The sequence below is a fragment of the Columba livia genome, chromosome 15 (assembly GCF_036013475.1).
Source record: "Columba livia isolate bColLiv1 breed racing homer chromosome 15, bColLiv1.pat.W.v2, whole genome shotgun sequence".
Lineage (NCBI taxonomy): Eukaryota > Metazoa > Chordata > Aves > Columbiformes > Columbidae > Columba > Columba livia.
In genome coordinates this window covers 12813801-12831818 of record NC_088616.1, presented here as the reverse complement: position 1 = coordinate 12831818, position 18018 = coordinate 12813801, and the positions used below count along the sequence as shown (strand labels likewise).

General features: G+C 52.4%; 2 protein-coding genes across 3 annotated transcripts; one reads left to right on the top strand and one right to left on the bottom strand.

Moving 5' to 3' along the window:
* Window positions 1–8: 8 nt before the first annotated feature.
* MIEF2 (mitochondrial elongation factor 2) lies at window positions 9–5139 on the top strand. Of its 2 annotated transcripts, none has more exons than XM_065031301.1 (4): window positions 9–154; window positions 614–767; window positions 1457–1634; window positions 2733–5139. In XM_065031301.1, exons 2-4 carry the CDS (start codon window positions 621–623, stop codon window positions 3785–3787), a joined length of 1380 nt encoding a protein of 459 aa, XP_064887373.1. In that variant the 5' UTR covers window positions 9–154; window positions 614–620; the 3' UTR covers window positions 3788–5139. The 2 variants fall into 2 exon arrangements, with proteins under 2 accessions (XP_064887373.1, XP_005504533.1); XM_005504476.3 differs by lacking the exon at window positions 9–154 and adding an exon at window positions 169–501.
* A 990-nt stretch (window positions 5140–6129) lies between these two features.
* On the bottom strand, window positions 6130–17945 carry TOP3A (DNA topoisomerase III alpha). Its single transcript, XM_065031288.1, has 21 exons — window positions 17784–17945; window positions 17619–17709; window positions 16785–17032; window positions 15689–15748; window positions 15202–15275; window positions 14590–14665; window positions 13924–14032; window positions 13494–13637; window positions 12866–13036; window positions 12538–12638; window positions 12340–12414; window positions 12145–12227; window positions 11819–12026; window positions 11459–11644; window positions 10895–11024; window positions 10368–10481; window positions 10121–10286; window positions 9545–9688; window positions 9135–9257; window positions 8128–8855; window positions 6130–7074 (listed from the first exon to the last, which is right to left on the bottom strand). The coding sequence occupies exons 1-21, from the start codon at window positions 17943–17945 to the stop codon at window positions 6896–6898; spliced, it is 3372 nt and encodes a 1123-aa protein (XP_064887360.1). The 3' UTR covers window positions 6130–6895.
* Between the last annotated feature and the right edge of the window lie 73 nt (window positions 17946–18018).

Sequence of the window (18018 nt, the reverse complement as noted above, 5' to 3'; positions counted from 1 at the left end):
CCGGCGGTGACGCTCGGCGGGAGAGGGGCGCGGAACCGGGTTCTGCTTCCGAGCGCGGGTGGGCGGGGCCGCGCCGCGCCGCGCCCCTATTGGCTGGGGTCGCACCGGGGGCTGCGGGGCGCGCCGGCACGCGCAGGCCGCCGGCAGCGCGGAGGTGAGTGCGGGCAGGGGGGGCGGATGCGGATAGGGGCGAGCGGGGGTTGCGGGCGGGTTCGCTCCGCTCCTGCCCTTGAGCGAGTCGGGGCTCGGAGGCGGCCCCCGGGCGCTGTCCCCGCTGCCCGGCCGCCTCTCCTTGGCAGCGCGGGAGGCTCCGACCCGGTCCTTCCCGGAGGCGCGGGCCGCGGTACCGACCCCTCGCTCTGCGCCACCTGTTCCTCCGGAAGCTGTTGCGGCAGGGCCGAGCGAGGAGTGGGTGACCCTTCTCCAGGGTGACCCTTGCTCCTCCGCTGCACCCGAGCGTCCCGGCGGCGGGAGCCTTTGCCCCGGCGGTGGAAGGGAGCGGTAGGGCCGGTAGAAATCCCCGTTCCCCAAACCCTTCAATCCTGCGGGCTCTGTGTCCCCCGGGGAGGCAGGTCTCCCACCCTGGGTGACCCCCCACTGCTTCTCTCCACAGGGTGACCATGGCCGAGTTCACACGGCAGCGGGGCAAGCGGCAGGAGGACAACGGGCTGGGCAGTGTCCTCGACCTCCTGTTGGCCAACGCCAGGCTGGTGCTGGGTGTCACCGGTGCGGCTGTGCTGGCCATCGCCACCCTGGCCGTGAAGCGGGTAAGGCTGGTATGGCTGCTGTTGGGGCTCAGAACTGCTTTACTCTCTGGCTGCAGCAAAGATGCACTGCAAACCTCGCTGGCTGTTCCCCAGCTGGTCCATGGGGTCTGGCAGAAATGCTGCTGGTGCTGGTGGCAGCATCGTGGGTACAGAGCTCTGCTGGTTCCTGCCCTGCAGGGCACAGGCAGCCCGACACCCATTTCTCCTGGAACATCACACATTTGGGATATGGCATCCCATCAAGAAAGGCACCTTGGGCTTAATTCACATTTGGGCATCTGACTGTTGCCCACGTAAAACCTGTGGGAAGAAAACATGCAGCTTTGTGGCCCCCTACACTGTATGTTTTTATGAGTAGAAGCCTTGTCTGGGGCTGTGTCAACCCGTGTGTGACCAGAGGGACTATTGTCCCCTCTCAGGCTAAACATGAGGAAGAAATTTTTACCCTGAGGGTGGTGAGAGCCTGGCCCAGGTTCCCAGAGAGGAGGTGGATGAACCATCCCTGAGACATCCCAGGCCAGGCTGGATGGGGCTCTGAGCAACCTGAGCTGGTGAAGATGTCCCTGCTCATGGCAGGGGGGGCACTGGGGGAGCTGGGAAGGTCCCTTCTACCCAAACCATTCTGTGGTTAGTTCAGGGTGTGACCTTAGAGAAACATTCAGAGATAATAATGTTTTCCTTCCCTCCAGCTGATAGACCGAGCCACCAGCCCTCGTGATGAGGGCGATCCCAAAGCTGAGCAGAAGACCCTGGAGGAGAGCTGGCCGGAGTTGGCCTTGATCAAGGCGACCCCAAACCCCCCCCCGAAGCAGAGAAGGGAAGATCTCAGCGAGCCGCTGCTCTCTCCGGCTCGTCCGCCGGTGCCAGGTGAGGCTGACGGTGCCAGTTCCTGCTACAGCCGGGACGATCACCTTGATGTGCTCTGGGCTGGCTGTGCCACTGCTCCTGGCAGCCTGGGAGCTCCGTGTTATTTTTAGGTCAGTGATGGGAAAGCTGACATGTTTGTCCCCTCCCTCTTGGGAGGACTCCGAGCTGTGGCCCTTTTTAGGCAATGTCTGCGGTATCAGCACCTCCAGTAACGTCCTGGGTGTCTCGGCTGCTGTGGCGTGGTGGAGGCTGCCGGGGCTTTGTTTTCTCTGGAGCAGTGTCTGTTGTGCTCGTCTGTTGTGCCCAGAGGAAGGTGCACTCGGGAGCTGCCGCAGACAAAGGCTGCCTTGTCCGGCTGTCTGCAGAGATAGATGTAGAAATGGCATCAAGTTGGCCAAGGGAGGTTTAGAGTGGATATTGGAAACAATTTCTTCCCCAAAGGGCTGTTGGGCATTGGAACAGGCTGCCCAGGGCAGTGCTGGAGTCACCATCCCTGGAGGGGTTGAACAGACGGAGATGAGGTTCTCAGGGACATGGGGTAGTGCCGGGGGGAATGGTTGGACTCGAGGATCTTGAGGGTCTCTTCCAACCAAAGCAATTCTGATTCTGTGTTTTTGCAAGTGGAAAAGCAGCCCATCTTAGCGCAGAGCAGGTCCTGAGATACCAGACCTGGAGTGGGATCATTCCCAGGACTCAAGCGATCGGGTTGTCATCGGGGCAGGCTGGATCTGCCTGGACACAGCAGGGACAACCAGTGGGGCTGAGACTCGCAGGGACCCTGGCAGGGAGTCCCCTGCGCAGCTGCTGGTGCTTCGCCTGGTTTACCCGTCTCTTGCTGGGGGACGGGACTGGGTGCTGTTGGGTTTTGAGGTCGGTTTGGGCCCTGCCTTGGCTGAGAAGTGCTGTGTAGGTCAGAGGACGTGGCGGTGCCCCTCTTGGCAACGCCAGGTTCACTCACATCCAGAGAGGTGGACAGGGAGCTGATCACCGAGCCCATCCCTCCCCTTCAGCTGTAGCAGGAGAAGCTGCTACAGGTTGTGGGTGTCCTTGTCAGAGCTATGACTTGTCCCTCCCCTCTGTTCCATTCCCTTCTCACAGGGCCCAGGGTCTGCCCTGCCCCACCAGAGACCCCTCGTCTGGAGTCCAGCCCTCCACGCTGCCTCACGCTGCAGGAGAAGCTCCTCTCCCACTACAGCAACCATCTGTCTGTGCCCGAGGCACAAGCATGCCTTGTCCTGCAGCTGGCCAGGAGCATCTGTGCCCAACTGCAGAACTTCCTTCGGAACAAGTGCCCGGAGCTGCCCTTCGGCAGCCTCTTCCTCAGTGGTCCCCTGCTCGACGGCCTCAGGGCTCTCACAGCCGACCACGTCCACCTCATGCTGCCCGTGGTCCTCGACACCGCGCTCTGGAGCCTCATCCCAGGAGAGGACACGGTGGTGAGGAACCCCCAGTACTGGATGATCAAGAGGACTGATCTGGAGTATTTCCCTCGTGGGTGCAGCCCCTGGGACAGGTTCATCGTGGGCCGGTACTTCTCCTCCAACATGCTCAACGAGACACTCCACAAGCTGCTAGTGGCCTCCATCAACTGGCCGGCCATCGGCAGCCTGCTGGGGAGCGTCATCCACCCTGTGGTGGCCTCCCAGGAGCTGAAGCTGGAAGTCAAACATGATCAGGTCGAGCTGAGCATCACCCTCTTCCCAGTGGTGGAAATGGAGGACAAGATTCTTCTGGCTGCTCCTCCTGAAGGACTGGTAGAAAACCTCTGGCTTGAGAGCTTTTACAGGGCGGAGGTCTCAGCGCTGAAGGAGCTGGATGCTGGTGACTCGGGCGTTCGGCAGTGCTGCCTCTGCATCCTGAACAACATCTGCAAGACTTATCCCGCCCTGCACAAACTCGCTGGTAGCCCCTTGACCCATGTCATCCTTCACCTCAGTGCTGCCAGCACGGACTGGGCAGAAGAAGACCTTGCTGACAGGTTCCAGCAGGTGCTTGAGGAGCTGGTGGGTTACCTGGAGAGAGGGGTCCTGCCTTCCTATTTCAACCACAAAATCAACCTGTTCTGTGAGCTGTCGGAGGAGGAAATCGATGAGATGGGCTTCATGCTCTACAGGGCCGTATCTGAGCCGGAGCTCCTGCTGACGGAGAAATGACAGGTGCATCGGGAGCTCCCAAACGTAGGGTGTTCCTCACCCATCTGCTGCTCCCCGCTGCGAGGGCTGTGATGCTTCTAGTTGACTGGTCAGTAAGAGGCGAAGTTTTTGCACTTTATGAGAAAAACAAAACAAAACAAACTATTTTCTGTCTGAATAAAACAGACAGAGCAGAGGCGGATGGTGGCGTGAGGAGCCTTTCCCCGGGAGGCTCTGCGCAGCCCACGCCTCGAGTACCTGCAGGTGAGTCCTGTCTGCTGGGAGCCGATGAGGAGCATGTTTGGTGTCTGTTTCCCAGTGTTCCCTGCCTGTCCCAGCTCTGGGGCTCCCCTCGCGCTCCGAGACCAGACGGAGCTGACAGGAGCAGGTTCTTGCTGTGTCCTGCAGCCCCCATGGGCTGCGGTGTCCCCTTGGGCGCTTGGTGTCACTGTGCCATGGCCTCAGCTGGCATTTGGGACGGGGTGGGAGCCTCATTGTCTGCAGGACATTGCCCAAGCGATGACCTGGGGGGTTGTCTGGGCACTTGGAGGTACAGCCATAGCAAACGGGCTGGCGGGTTATTCTTTGGAAACCTCTTCAGCTGCGAAAGGGGCAAGCTCAGCCCTACCTTTGTGTTCTGCCCGAATCGGCTCTGCCTTGAGGAAGGGATGCGTGTCCAGCGCAGTGACAGGGCTTCCTGGCCCTTGTCCCACCATGCGGTTTTGCTGGAAGGTGTCCCAAAACAGGCGGTACCAGGAGGATTGTGCCCAACCCCCAGGAAGCTCCTGGTGTGGGTCCCTCAGGGGAGGCTGCAGTGGGGCTGCGTGTCCCCTCCCCTGCAGGCGGGACACTGCCAGTGTCCCTCTGTGGTACTGGCTGCTCTGCAATGATCCACATGTCCCCATCCAGCCTGTCCAGTGACCTTTTCACAAGTATTGCTGCTGTCTGGGGGTCCTGTTCCCCCAGAGCCCCGTCATACGGGGCAGGAATGATGCTCTGAGCAGAGTGCTCGCATGAACTGAAGCGGTTTGTGCTTTTTATTCAGAAGGTATGTTTTGTTTGTGTATTTTGTCTTGGTTTTTTTCCTTTGAGTGGCTGCTAGTAGGCTTTGGTTCTGGCTGTAGTCCCAAGGCGAAGGAATATATTATTGTATTTAATGGGAAGAGTTGTTTTTGCACACTGGTGGAGATGGAGAAGTCCTGCGGGCTTCGATGTGAGCAGCTGTTGTGGATTAGTTTTATTTACAGTTATCATCTTGTTTATGGGAGGGGGAAAAAAAGTGCTTTTCCTCCCAGTCTGAAATTACTTAATTTGTTCCTCCAAACCACTTCCCAGGTGTCAGTGATGAGAATAAACCTTTCCTGTGCATACTGGTTCTTGTGTTGGCTGTTTGTCTCCTTTCCTGTGATAAGGGCTGAAGTGATGCTCCAGCTGTGGTCAAGTGCCCAAAAACGACCCAGGGTGTCCCCCCACTGCACAGAGAGCTTGGTGGGGGTCAGACCCATCCTGCCAGACCTTCCTCCTCCTTTTCCAAACCCCTGTGCCTGCAGAGTGACTGGCTGCAGTACATGAGTCCTCTGGACACATTTACCGGGCAGCTCTGCCTGAAGGCTGAGCAGGCTTGGACATGGGAAGCTGGAAACAGCTGATTTGTGTCACCCAAATGCTGCCCGGCTGCTGCCCAAACGCTTCCCACTGCTGTTGCCTGTCTCTGGGCTCCTGCCGTGCTTTTGCCAGCTCAGTGATTGCATTACAAAGCCGTGTAATCCTGTTATTTTAGCCGGCAGGTCTGTATTTTTAGGCCGCAGCTGTTTTATCGTGGGAGTGAGGGGTCCAGGGAAATGCAACCCGAGTTCTGACCTTACTCCATAGATTTAGAGCCGATAGTGATGGGCTGCTGCAGCATTAAACATTCTCTGCATGTCACCTCGGTGCTGACTCAGGGAACCGCTGTGTCCCAAAGGAGCAGCATTGGGGGCAAAAATCTGAACGCTGTCCTCTGGCAGAAGTGTACACAGGAATCTCGTGGATCTCCTGGCTTTGTACAGCGGGAGGGGGCAGCCTGGCATCCCGGGGAGTTCAGTATAAATGAAGTGCAGGAAAACGGAACCTCCCATCCGGTTCAGGCAGCTGCCTGCCCTTCCCCGGGGAAGCAACGCTGCAGCCGATGAGATAAAACCACTCTCCATACCCCCTGCAGCTCAGTTCTAAATCACTGTGGGGAGTTTCTGCCAAGATTCTGTATTGTTCCGATGAGTGAGTGGAAAGAGCAAGATTTGAGTGGATGCTTTTACAGTAATAGTTTAACTATTTTAAGTAGGAAGAAATAATAAGGCAGAATTAAGATGTCACTGTATCAAATGTGAAAATTAAATAATCGTTTAATAAGAAACTTATTGACAAAAATAACTTCCATTAGCTAGCAGCATCACAGAGGCACATCTCAAGGTTTGAGGAAGAACTCAGCTTCAAATTCAGGAGCTGCCTAAACTGAAGGCTTTTTCTGAGCCCTGCAGCTGAGATTCCAGATCCTGCTTCTCCGCACCTGGCCATCCTACCCGGCTGGGGACAACCAAGGTAAGTGGTATGGCACGGGGACAAGAAAGAAATGGGAATGTTGCTCAGGTGACGTCAACTTGGAAGGGAACTTAAAATAAAATTCCACACTGTGGAAGGTTGGGAATGAGAAGAGGCAAGAAGCAGCCGCGGTGTCTGTCCTGGCAGCTATGGCCCAGCTCTTCATCGGCTAAAACAGATGTGTAGAAATGCCAGCGTGGTGGGAGCTGCAGGTGGACAAGCTCCAGCGCTGTTTTCTCTGCGGATTCAGTTTCCAAACGCTTCTTTGAAATGTTTAGACTATCCCAATCTGCTCAGCAGAAAAGCAGCTGAAAACAAAGGCTGACAGCAGCAGCAGAACCACCTTTCAGAGCTGGTGGAACCCTCACTGCCCAGGCATGGAACTCCTGCAGGAGGATGGTCTCCCTTGGCAGCAGCGTCCTGCAACCTGCCCTTCCAGAAACCATTCGCCAGGCTCGTTTCTCAACTCCAGTTCCTTTCAGCGGCAGTTGCTCCTGTAGCAGCTCATGACCCTGGACCTTTCAGGCTCCCCAGAGATGTGTCTGCCAAGGCTCAGTGATTTTGGGGACAGGTTTTCCTTGTGTGGCCGGACTGGTGACAAACGCTACAGGTCCGTGGTTTCTTGGCAGTAGCTCCTGAGGAGAGACCACTTGGTCTCTTGGTTTTACTTCCCAACCATCTGGAGTATCCACTGCTGCCAAAGTCATTCAAAGAGACATCTCCAGACGGCCCTAGAGCGAAACAACTTGTGTTTAAGTACCTTTGAAAATATAAGTAGGTAGAGAAACAGAAGTTCGAAATGGAGGATCAATGATTTTACTATCCCAGCCACTCAGATTGTTCCTGGAACTGCACTTGCTTCAGGTTTGTCTCAACAATTAAACGTTACCCATTTGTCCTGCAGCAATACAGCAATGTTGGAACAGAAGAGGGGAAATGGCTCTGCCTGGCTGCAAGCCCTGGTCTACAGCTGAGGCAGAAACAACAACACGTGCCAGAGGAAAACTTGGGGTTTAAGGAGTTTTGAAAACTTGATTCTACCCCTTTAGGTCCTAATGTCTAAGGAGGAGCAGGCCAGTGTTGAAGATCTCCCTCAAGACCATATCTCCACTTCATACTTTGCTTCCTGTCCCTTTGTGTCAGTGCTCTACCTTTTGCAACCTTATTTGGTGATTATGTTTTTTTATGGGTACTTGTTTTCAGCACCTTTCCACAGCAGCCACGCTCAGTTTCTCAGCTCTGATCAAAGCTTCAGAAAGACTTGGCCTGTCACTGAATCCCTAAACTAGAGCAGAAGGAGCAGCGTGGTTTCCCTGGTGTGACAGAATGGGGTTTGAGATCTCCAAAAGCGGTGCTGCTGCTTCAACCCTGTACTGAGTCAGTAACAGCTCTTACAAACTGAGCACCGTCATTTGGGAGGACAAATTCCCAAACAGACTGTTGGAAAGAGCACTGGGCTTTATCCGACAAGTCACGGACAGACAGACACTCGAGCTTATGGCACGCAGAAGCAAAGCATCCAGCTCAGAGCTCAGCAGATGTGTGCTATGGGGACACATCCACCAGTATGTGGGGAGGTAAGCCAGACCTGGCTGTTACCAGCAAGATTTGAAGTGCTATAATGCTGCTGACAGCTGTTCTGAAGAAAAAAATCCTGAAGTCTGTTAAATGTGTGAGTTGCTACAAGAGCTGCCATGCTGCAGTAGCATTATGCATGTGTGAGGAGTGTGTTTAGCTCCAAGAACAGCCTCCAACCCTCGTGTCTCGCCCACGCCCAGCCTTACCTGGCGCCACGTTTTCGTCTGCCCACTGGAAGAAGCCACACTGCTGCTCTCGGGGTTTGGAGCAGGTGTGGAACTGCCGCCCCTTGTTGGGCCCATCCTTCTGGACGGTGCGTGTGATGGCTGGCTGGTCGCACTTGCAGACCGTGCCGCCTCTTGAACCAGAGCTGTTGCTTCCAAAGAGCCCTGGGTCTCTCCCTCCTCCTGGGCGCTGGAATTCTGCTGGGCCCCTTCCCGCAAAGGGCCGGGGAAGCGCAGAGCCCCGCGGAGCCACCTCGCTTCTGTCCTCTGAGTGCTGATCAGCCCAAAGAAAAAAGTTGCAGGTGCTGGCGCTGCATTTGTAAAACTGCCGGCCTTGGTTGGGCCCTTCCTTGCGCACAGTCAGGAGCAGGGCTTCGTTCCCGCAGTTGCACACCACGGCATTGTTCCCGTCGTCTGGAGCGGCTGAAGGAGCAGGTCTGGGTGTTCTCGTGGAGCTCAAGGAGAGCAGATGTCCTGCTGCAAGGTTTGTGGTCCCCCTTGTGTGCCGGTTGTCACCGCCAGCCCTGCTGGAGTTGCTGACCTGCAAGCGGTTTGCTTGCTGGTTGGATGCTGACATGGGTTGGGACGACCTGTGTAAATACTTCAGGTCCAAGAGCTCTTTTAGCATCTCGTCGCAGCCCCCAATGCAACCAACAAACTCCAGGGGCATCACGGGTGGAACGCTGCCTCTCTTGAATTTAAACTTCAGCCTGAAAGGAAAGGAAGAATAAAAGTCTCCCAGTTTATGTCACTTGTCACCAACAGACCTCGATTTGGACTTGAATTTTCATGTTTCATTTTTTAAATTCTGCTATACTTAAGTTTCCCCAACCCCTCTTTTTTCCATCCCCAAGCCATGAAAGTGCTGCTCCAGCTCACCAAGATCCAAGTGGAAAACGGTTGCCCAGTCCATGGAAGTCTGGCCCTGACAGCTGACATGCAATGTCCAAGGGGCTGCATTTCCCCACAGGATAATTGGTATGACCTACCTGTGAACTGGATGCGGTTTACACACAGCACAGACGCTCTCATCCCTGGCCACGTCCAGCACAAAATCGGGAAACCAGACCGCAGTTTTACACGCTGGGTAGCCCATGCAGCTGAGATAGAACCTGCCGGGGAACAGAGGCACCGATGAGAAAGAGGCAAAGTCAAGACAGTCAGTGATCTTCTCCCGTCTTCTCAGCAACCAGAAATGACCAAAACAGCAAATTTTAAGGGCAAATACGTACTCGAGGGAGAGGTTTGGTTGAGTCCACACAGCTTACACAGCTGATGGAGTTAGCTAGCTGCAGCTCAAGCTTTCATGCTTGCTGCAGAAGGCAGGTAAACGAACAACACCTAGAAAAACATAAACCATCACCGCAGGCTATGTTCTACAAGAGGGAAGATCACCAACCCGCCGTTCTTTCTGGTCTTCAGGACCATGTCGTTGTTGCACTGTGGACACTTCCGAACGGAAACAGGCATTGCTGGGTAGACCTCCTCTTGCTCTGCAATTTCTGCGGCTTCTCCAAAATACTGAGCAAGGGCCTGGTCCAACCTATAAAAAACAACACGCAGAACATCTTGTGTGTCTCCTCTGCAAAGAGCAACCAGGCACTGTGGTGAATTAGGGCCTGCTGCCCCACATGCAGCCCCTCTGAGCTTCTCCACCAGCATGTTGACTGGTGGAGACTCAGCACTGTGTCTCTGGAACAGGGTAGGTGAGGGTACAACTTGAAAAAGGTCAGTGCATGTCACCATCTCCTTCAGCCAGCTCTGAATTTAATCTTAAAGAGTTTAAAACAAGATGAGCAGTTAGTTGGCACTGACTCACGACAGCGTGCCAGGCTGCGAGTCATCCCTCCCCGTGCAAATGCCCACACAGACCGGGCAGAGCTCCAGGGAAAGAGTGTGACAGGATCCCACTCCAGAGGAACCAGCACCTCCCAGAACAGCAAAGCAAGTGGAAGAGGGTGAAGACACGACTCACTTGTTGGCTCTGGCCACAGCTTCGATGAAGACTTGCTTGTACTTTTGGACCTGCTGCTGCAACACTACTGATTTGTCTTTCTTCCCTTCACAGATGAGTTTCAGATCAGCCTCCAGCTCAGCTCGAAGGTCAGGCTTGGACATCTCGTAGCCCATGGAATCGTAGCCTGAGGAACACACTGCATGGTAAGCGAAACAAAGGAGCAAGTAAGGAACCTGCCACCTTCCAAAACTGGCTTTGCCCTTACCTTCAACCAGCCCCATGCCCAGGTGGCCTGGCAGGAACCGTTGATCTGCTGTAAGGCCCACGTACATCCGCGTCTTAATCGTCTCGATGTGCTCAGCGTGAGTGGCATCAGTCCCTGAAAGCAGATGAGTTTGAGCCCAGTTAGATGCCAAGAAGTGACTTCCCCTGTGCTTGTTGCAGAATGCGAGGTGCTAAAGGGAGAAGGAGACAACCGATGGTCAGGAGCAGCACTGCCCTCGTGTCCCACAGGCACTGAGGCCAACAATGCGCTGGCAGGCACAGCCTGCGCCCTAGATCGCACATCTCTGTGGGACTGGAGGCACTCTGCAGGCTCCTCAGGATCTCTGGACTTTGCCTGCAGGTCTCTACAACCCCTTTGTTCTCTACATTTAAGTGATTTCCTCTCAAAAGTGACATTTTGAGAATTTCCTACTCTGCGGGTGGGACAGAACTGGTGTTAGACAAGTTGAGGAGAAACTTATGAGCAAAGTTCTCCCAAAAGCAAAAGGCCACGCTGCCAATACTGACCAATGCCATGTTTCTCCATGAGAGCAATCAGATCCGCTTCCGTGAGGAGCAATGGAGGGCTGGTTTCCCCATCCACCATCTCCACCGTAGTGGGCTGAAAGCGAGACCCTTTCTGATACAGTGGGATAACCTGAAGGGAAGGAGAATCTCTTTAAAACTGCCTCCTGGTCTGTTTGCGCTGAAGGCAAAACGTCACGTTAAGGGCAAGGCAGGGCAGAGAGCAGCACCCTGTTCTGGAGGAGATCCAGGCTCAGGGCCCATGGGATTAGCCAGGAATGAGCTGCCAGAGCCCACGGAACAGCGACTGCGGCTCCTCTGGGTGAGTAAAGTCAACCCCACAGCCCTGTGTGGTCTCTGCTGCAGTGTCAGAAGGGGAAGAATCTCCCCAAAGCTGGCCCAATAAAGCTGCACAGGTTTTCAGCAGAGATCACTCTGGGGGAAACAGCCCGTGGGGCAGGAATTGTCACAGAATACTCTGCAGAGGGGTCTGAAGCTGTCGGTGAAGTGCGATTTTAAGCTCCCAGTATTTTAGCCTCTCCCATATACATTATTCAGGGTATTCACCTTATCACTCCACTTCTCGTAAGGATAGACTTCCAGATAATTTCGGGCCAGGATCATTAGTCCTTGAGCAATGAATCGCTCATTAGCAATGTCGATCTCTACAGTTGTTTCCTGTCCCTTGGCATCCTGAGAGCAGCAAGCCAAAAAATGGCGCACAATGAATTCATAGAGTCTCTGCTCGCTGCCCTAATATCAAACAGAAAAAGAGGGTCAGTGTCCTCTGGTGTTAACGAGAGGTCAAGAAATTACAGTGGGATTTCAGGTGATGATATTGTGCTAATGACAATATTCTTAAGACTCCTATCTTTATTTATCCAGCAATACAAATCACCCAGTTCTCTCTGGCTTTGTTAAACTCACCTGGAGGTTTGCAGCATATTTTGTGGGGTGAATGGGAGGGTGAGCCTGGTCTGATTTGGTTCCACGCCGAGGAGTTGGCCCACCCTGATCCAAAATCCTCTGTGCAAACGCTCCCCAGTTTGGGTCCTGCGTCTGCTGTTGCACTAAAGCCGAGAGGTTCAGCTCCTTGGGGAAAATGTTGGTCTCAGTTCGGGGGTAGCTAATGAACCTTAAGAAAAAAAGACAGGAAAACACTTCAAGGTGCTCCGAGATACTTCTCATTTTGGACTAAAGGCCGTTTCTTTTTGAAATAATTAAGTTTACCAAGCCAAGTCTTCCTTTCTTACCCTTGAGTATAGAGTTTTTCTGCTATTCTCATGGTTTCTTTCGCGTTTATTTTCAGTTTGCGGGAAGCCAACTTTTCAAGTTCCTGCATTGGGAGGAGCCAGAAAAAAAGTGTTTGTGCATCATTCAAAATGGTGAGTAAAATATCTGCTCAAAGCTTCTTTCCGATAAGTCCTTTCATCAGAGTTCAAACATACCACAGTGTCCAGGGGCAGGGGCCTCCATTTGCTCTTTGGCTTGCTCCCAACCTCAACAACAGTCGCTACCGGATCCTAAACAAAGCAAAACTTTCTTTAAGAGTTTACACAAACTGGTCTTTAAACATCTCGAGCGAGGTGGCTGGGGGAAATGTTTGGCTGATGCTGGATTATACAACGATTTACAAGCTTTCTGACCTCCATACATATCTGGTAAAGGACCAGGCACGCTGTGTGATTAAAGAGCCGGTTTCTTTTCCAGTTGAAGACCACGCTGCCGTCCTCGTGATCGTGTGTCACTGTGGAGAATAATAGATCGGAGTGAAATAGTAGCGATACAACAGAAATACAACAGAGGCAGTGGGGCCAGAGTAATGGGAAACCTTTCAGTTCTGCTTAGTGGTCATGGGAAAAAAAGAGGAAACCCCCTCTGCTGCACAGTTTGTTTGTTGCCCTGATATTTTTACTTTGTGTACATACCAAGCCCTTTCAAATGGAGTCCAGGACTCGTTTGCCCAAAACATACCTTTTATTTTATAGAAGGCTTCAGGAACAAAGGCCTGGATAGCTTTAAAGCGTTCGACTACAAACCCCAGCGTTGGGAACTGGCAGCTGCCGTAGCTTATCAGCTGATCTGCTAAAATATCAGGGAAGATCTTCCGGAGACGCAGTGTCTGGAATCTGGTGAAGGCAGCACCTGAGAAAACAAAACGAACATCAGGACTCAATACAACAACGTTGAAGGATAAACACATTTCAGATGGTTCTTTTTAATACTCTGAGTATTAATTTTACTCTAAGCTTAATACTCAGTTGCAGTAGCTTGTCAGTGCTGCATGAGCTATAAGCCTAACATCTGCTTCAAAGAGTGTTTTCCAGCAAAACATGAGATGTGATTTAGTTGGATCTGGTCTAAAAATCTGGTTTATGACACCACAGAGGGAATTTCTGTCTTGTGTTGAGGAGACAGTAACACATGATTTTTCTAAACTGCCCCTTGCTGGGCTTTAACAATGTGTATTCAATGTGGTTAGACGAGAAGTGAGGAAGAGCCTGATGGACGCCGTCCTGTTTGTGCAGCAGCCTAAGGGAGCTCAAGCACTTACAGACAATAAACCACATGCTGATAACGAAGCTGTTCCATGCACACGTACCAATTCTGAGGTCCAGCTCCTGCCGGACATCAACAGCATCGCTTGTCTTTTGATCTGGTTGGGTGAGGTTCTCGCAGGCTGTTCTGACAGCGTGAAGCGTGATCTCTGAAAAACGGGCTCGGAAAACCTGGAGGTTTGGCTTTACTGTTAGACAAGAGAGGAAAAAAAATCAAAGAGCAACTCAAACGCCAATGGAAAGGAGCAAATAATAATCAGCTTTGAAAAAGCATGATGTCAAACTATTCTAAGCTTTCCAATAGCTGAATATATTTATGGTCTATCAAAGCCACATGTTTATCAGAACTACAGTCAAAATATTTAACCTGGACACAGCAAGATTGAGAACATGCCTGTTACATGGCCTCTGAGCAGCGATACCTGTTACATCAGCACATTAGCAGAACTCTGATGCAGAAGATGCTCTACGCACCAGCTTTGCAAACGTGAATGATCTCAAAGCCGATGTTCTCCCCCTCTCGATCGCAGTCGGTCCAGATCACCAGAGCTTGGCACTGCTGGACTTCTCGTTCCAGGGTTCTCTGAGACGAGAAAACAACGCAGTGTAAGACGTGAGACATTCCAGACCACTTGCTTTGTCATTTAATTTCAGAATGACTCACTGACTGAACATGACATGCGACGTGTATCCATAGAGATAGATTGTTGCAATAACATTTTGAAATTGTGTCTCTCATGAGATTAGGCAGCTTTCAAAAGAATTGAGTCATTTATTTACATCTGACTCTGTTAATAAACATGGTTTGGATCGGATTGTACCACAATCAGTTTGCTGAAAATGTCATTTTTTTTTTTGGTAAATTTGAGACATAATTGCCAATTCCACTTTGTTGGAAAAAATTTTTACTTTTAGCAAAGACGTTGTTCCTTTACTGCAGTTAATTGTACATGAGCAGGAGCCTTTCAGTGTCACAAATGAACAGCGTATGTAGTCCTAGGAAAAGCAGGAGGAATTTGCTAAGCTCTAGGAACGCAGATGTTAAGGACACAGGTCCAATCCTCCTCCTGCCTGAGACAATATTTGTAGAACTAATCTCTGAACTCAAGAGTTTCAGGAAAACTCTTAAAAACAATGTACCTTGATATCCAAGTAATTTTCAGGGCAATACTTCTCAATTTCAGCATCAAAAAGAGCCAGAGGGTTGCAGCTGTGCCTGAGAAACAGAGGATAAACAGAGTGCGCAACAAAAACGTGTTGGGAGACACTAACTGGTGCTGTCTTGTAAGAAGTGATGTTCAAGTGCTGGAATTAATAATATACTTTATCATGGGCCTTGTCTTAGACAACTTTAAGTTTGCGTGAAATGCTGAGTTACGCTTGAAAACAATAGAATTGAAAAGCAACCAGAGGTAACTGCAAATCTGGATGGCTGCCCTAAACAAGCGACTTTTCTTACTTCAAGCACAGGGAACAAAGGGGAGGGAAGATGGAGAAAGCGCTTCACTTCCCCCAACAGCTCCTATTTCAACAAAGAGCACGAAAAAACAATCAGGCTTTGGAATCTGGTTAATTCCTTGGGTCTGCCTTAATGGATTTTACCCACTATTATTACTTTGGGGTTTTTCAGCACTTAGAAGACAATATTTTTGCTATTCTACCTAAAATTTGGCACCCATCAGCACGCAATGGCAGAGTCCCTCCCAGCTTGGGGCTGAATGCAGAGGGTGACAAACCCCCCCCAGTACCAACCATTTGCGAAACGGCAGCTTAAAATCATGAGCCAGTAAGTGTCCAGACACGGACGTCATCACCATAGTCACGCTCTGCAAGAGACACAGCGAGGTAATTAGTGCCCATCATCGGCTAAAAACTGCCCACAGCCCCAAGACCTTGATACAGTTCTCAATTTACACATCAGTGACGCCTCCCTCCTGCTAATGGATCACAACAAGCTCTTCGCTCCCTACATCTGTGGACTTATCCTCAATTTTTGGAAAAAGCTCCCAATTCTAAATGGCAATATTTGTTTGGCTGATATAAAACCATAAAGTTGAAATAATTAAAGCTAGAAAACACGTCAATGGTTGAGCCAAGAAAAGAATATCTGACATTTCCTCATCTTTGGACAAAATGTTCCCATCACTGGCAATGGGTTTCATAACTTTTGACAAATGGCTTTTAATAATCAGGATTTTGCACTTTTCTAATCCAACAGCAGAATGAAAGGAAATTCTACCTGGCCAAACATCTGGTAGTCGTATTCGTAGATCTTGTTGAACTTGGAAAACCCCTCTCGCTAGAAGGAAAAGGAAAGTTGATGAGCTTCTGGCTCCTAACAGAAACCAAACCCGTTCCGCCTCACTTTTACAGCAGAGCACAGACATGCACATGCAAACCAGGTACTGCAGCTCATAGAAATTGCCTGTGTCGTTTATAGAGACATTGAAACGATGATTTCCAGTGTAAAAGTATTTTAAACCAGGCTTGAAGGAAGCATCGGGGTTATCACGCCACTGATAGTGACTACAAAGAGCGGGGAACAGATTTGTTTAATGGGGCTGGGCAGTTATGTTCCTGATGAACAACTGTTCTGCTCCAGATGACAAACAGAAGAAGGGAGGTATCTTCCTTGATTGGGATTGTCAGCGCTCAGGATCTCAATAACACCTTTCATTCAAATATAATTATGGTGTAAAAGCACCTTCTGGTTCCTTACCATGGAAATACCAAGTAATTATGCAAACCGTTAATGGTCACACAACAAAGCAGCAGAAGGAGAGACCTTTGAACTCTTCTCCAAACCACAGACCATCTTTGCTTTACTATGTGAACTTCAGTAAACCCCTGACAATTGCTGACGCTGCAGAAATGGTGCTTTTTCATGGGGAGATACAGGTCAGCAGCTGGTTTCAGTTCCTCAAGCCTTTTCAGACACTGCAAAGCCAAGAATGACACGGGAAACCTTCAACCAGAGCTCAGTGCCTGGAGAAGGCAGATCGGGCACAGGGAGCTGAACTCCAACAGGACTTAAGTCACAAGCACAAGGGATCTGAGACTCCCAAATACATTTGGGCAAGTGGTGTTTGTCCACAAAAGCTGCTCTTGTACCCTGGCATGGCCAGAAGCAGCCAGAGACAAAAGCAGTGCGAGATATTGCATATGCTGATGGGAACTGCCTGTGCCGAGCTCTGCCAAGCAGGCTGGGGCTGCAACACAGGCTACACCTGAGATCGGGACTGTGCTGCACAGCTGCTGAGCTGATCCTCTCCAGGCAGCTACGCCAGACCCGTACGTGCATGCGGAAGCGGTAAGGAGATGTGGTGTGTTCCCACCCGCCGCATCCTGCTGTTGGAGAGCAGATCCGCAATCCCCCGGGCAGCGTCGTTCTTCTCAGCCACGCACAGAACCTTCCGGATCCTCTGCAATGACATGTCCTCTGGGGCCCGGGAGAAGAGGCGCTGGGGCAGCATCCTGACCCCGCGGGTGGCCGAGAGTCTTGCTGAGATGTTCATCACTGGAGAGGGTGACAGCTCCCATGGGGCAGAGACATGGTGCTGTGGCCTTGTCCTGGGGCTGGATCCTGCCAAGGATGGAGAATCATTGAATCAGTTTGGTTGGAAGAGACACTCAACATGATTGAGTCCAACTGTTTCCCCACCCCACGCCCATGTCCCTGAGAACCTCATCTCTGCATCTGTTCAACCCTCCAGGGATGGTGACTCCACCACTGCCCTGGGCAGCCTGTTCCAATGCCCAACAGCCCTTTGGGGAAGAAATTGTTCCCAGATCCAACCTCAACCTCCCCTGGTGCAACTTGAGGCCGTTTCCTCTGCTCCTGGCGCTTGTTCCTGGGGAGCAGAGCCCAACCCAACCTGGCTCCAACCTCCTTGTAGCGATCGCTGAATGTCCCTCGCCCGGCGCAGGGCATCCCCTGCCCGGCACAGCCCCCTCAGAGCTGCACGGAGTTGGAGAAGCTTCTCCCCCCATCACAACCTGCTTCCTGCCCCGCCAAGGCCTCCTCCCCTCAGGCCCGGGCTGGCCCCGCCTGCCACAACCTGGACCCCCACCACCCTCGGACCCTAGCCGGGCTCTTCCCACCTGGGGCAGCCCCTCCCCGGTACCCCCAGTGTCGCCCCCGGTTTCCCCGCCGTTCTCTCCTTACTCACCTCCCTCACTCCCGCGCTTCGCTCTGTCGCAAAGCGCGGAGGGACGCGGCGCGCTTTCCTTCACCGTTACGTCCTGCCGTAAAGCGCTCCCCTGTGGCGGGAGAGAACTACAGCTCCCAAGATGCCCCGCGTCGCCCCTCAGCCATCGCCCCTCAGCCGCCTCACCTCGCCGTCCCGCCTCGGTTTGCGACTCCGCGCCGCCGCTGGGCCCGTCCCGCGTTCAAAAACGTCAAGAAATGGCAATGATTTAATAAAAAAGGGACAACCGAAAAGGAGGAGGGAACCGGCTTCGCTTCCGGGTGGTGAGGTGAGAGGCCGCGGCGTCATGTGACCCCAAGATGGCTGCGGGGCCGCGGCGGCCGTGAGGAGGCGGCGGAGCGGGGTCGCGGGCCGGCGGCTC

Bases quoted from the DNA above. Each gene is read 5' to 3' on its own strand.
- MIEF2 (XM_065031301.1), top strand. From the start codon at position 621: ATGGCCGAGTTCACACGGCAGCGGGGCAAGCGGCAGGAGGACAACGGG. The intron at 768-1,456 runs GTAAGGCTGGTA...CCTTCCCTCCAG, and splicing joins CCACCCTGGCCGTGAAGCGG to CTGATAGACCGAGCCACCAG. The intron at 1,635-2,732 runs GTGAGGCTGACG...CCCTTCTCACAG, and splicing joins GGCTCGTCCGCCGGTGCCAG to GGCCCAGGGTCTGCCCTGCC.
- TOP3A (XM_065031288.1), bottom strand. From the start codon at position 17,945: ATGACGCCGCGGCCTCTCACCTCACCACCCGGAAGCGAAGCCGGTTCC. The intron at 17,033-17,618 runs GTGAGTAAGGAG...CATCCTTGGCAG, and splicing joins GAAGCGCGGGAGTGAGGGAG to GATCCAGCCCCAGGACAAGG. The intron at 14,033-14,589 runs GTACATTGTTTT...TTCTCGTCTCAG, and splicing joins AAAATTACTTGGATATCAAG to AGAACCCTGGAACGAGAAGT.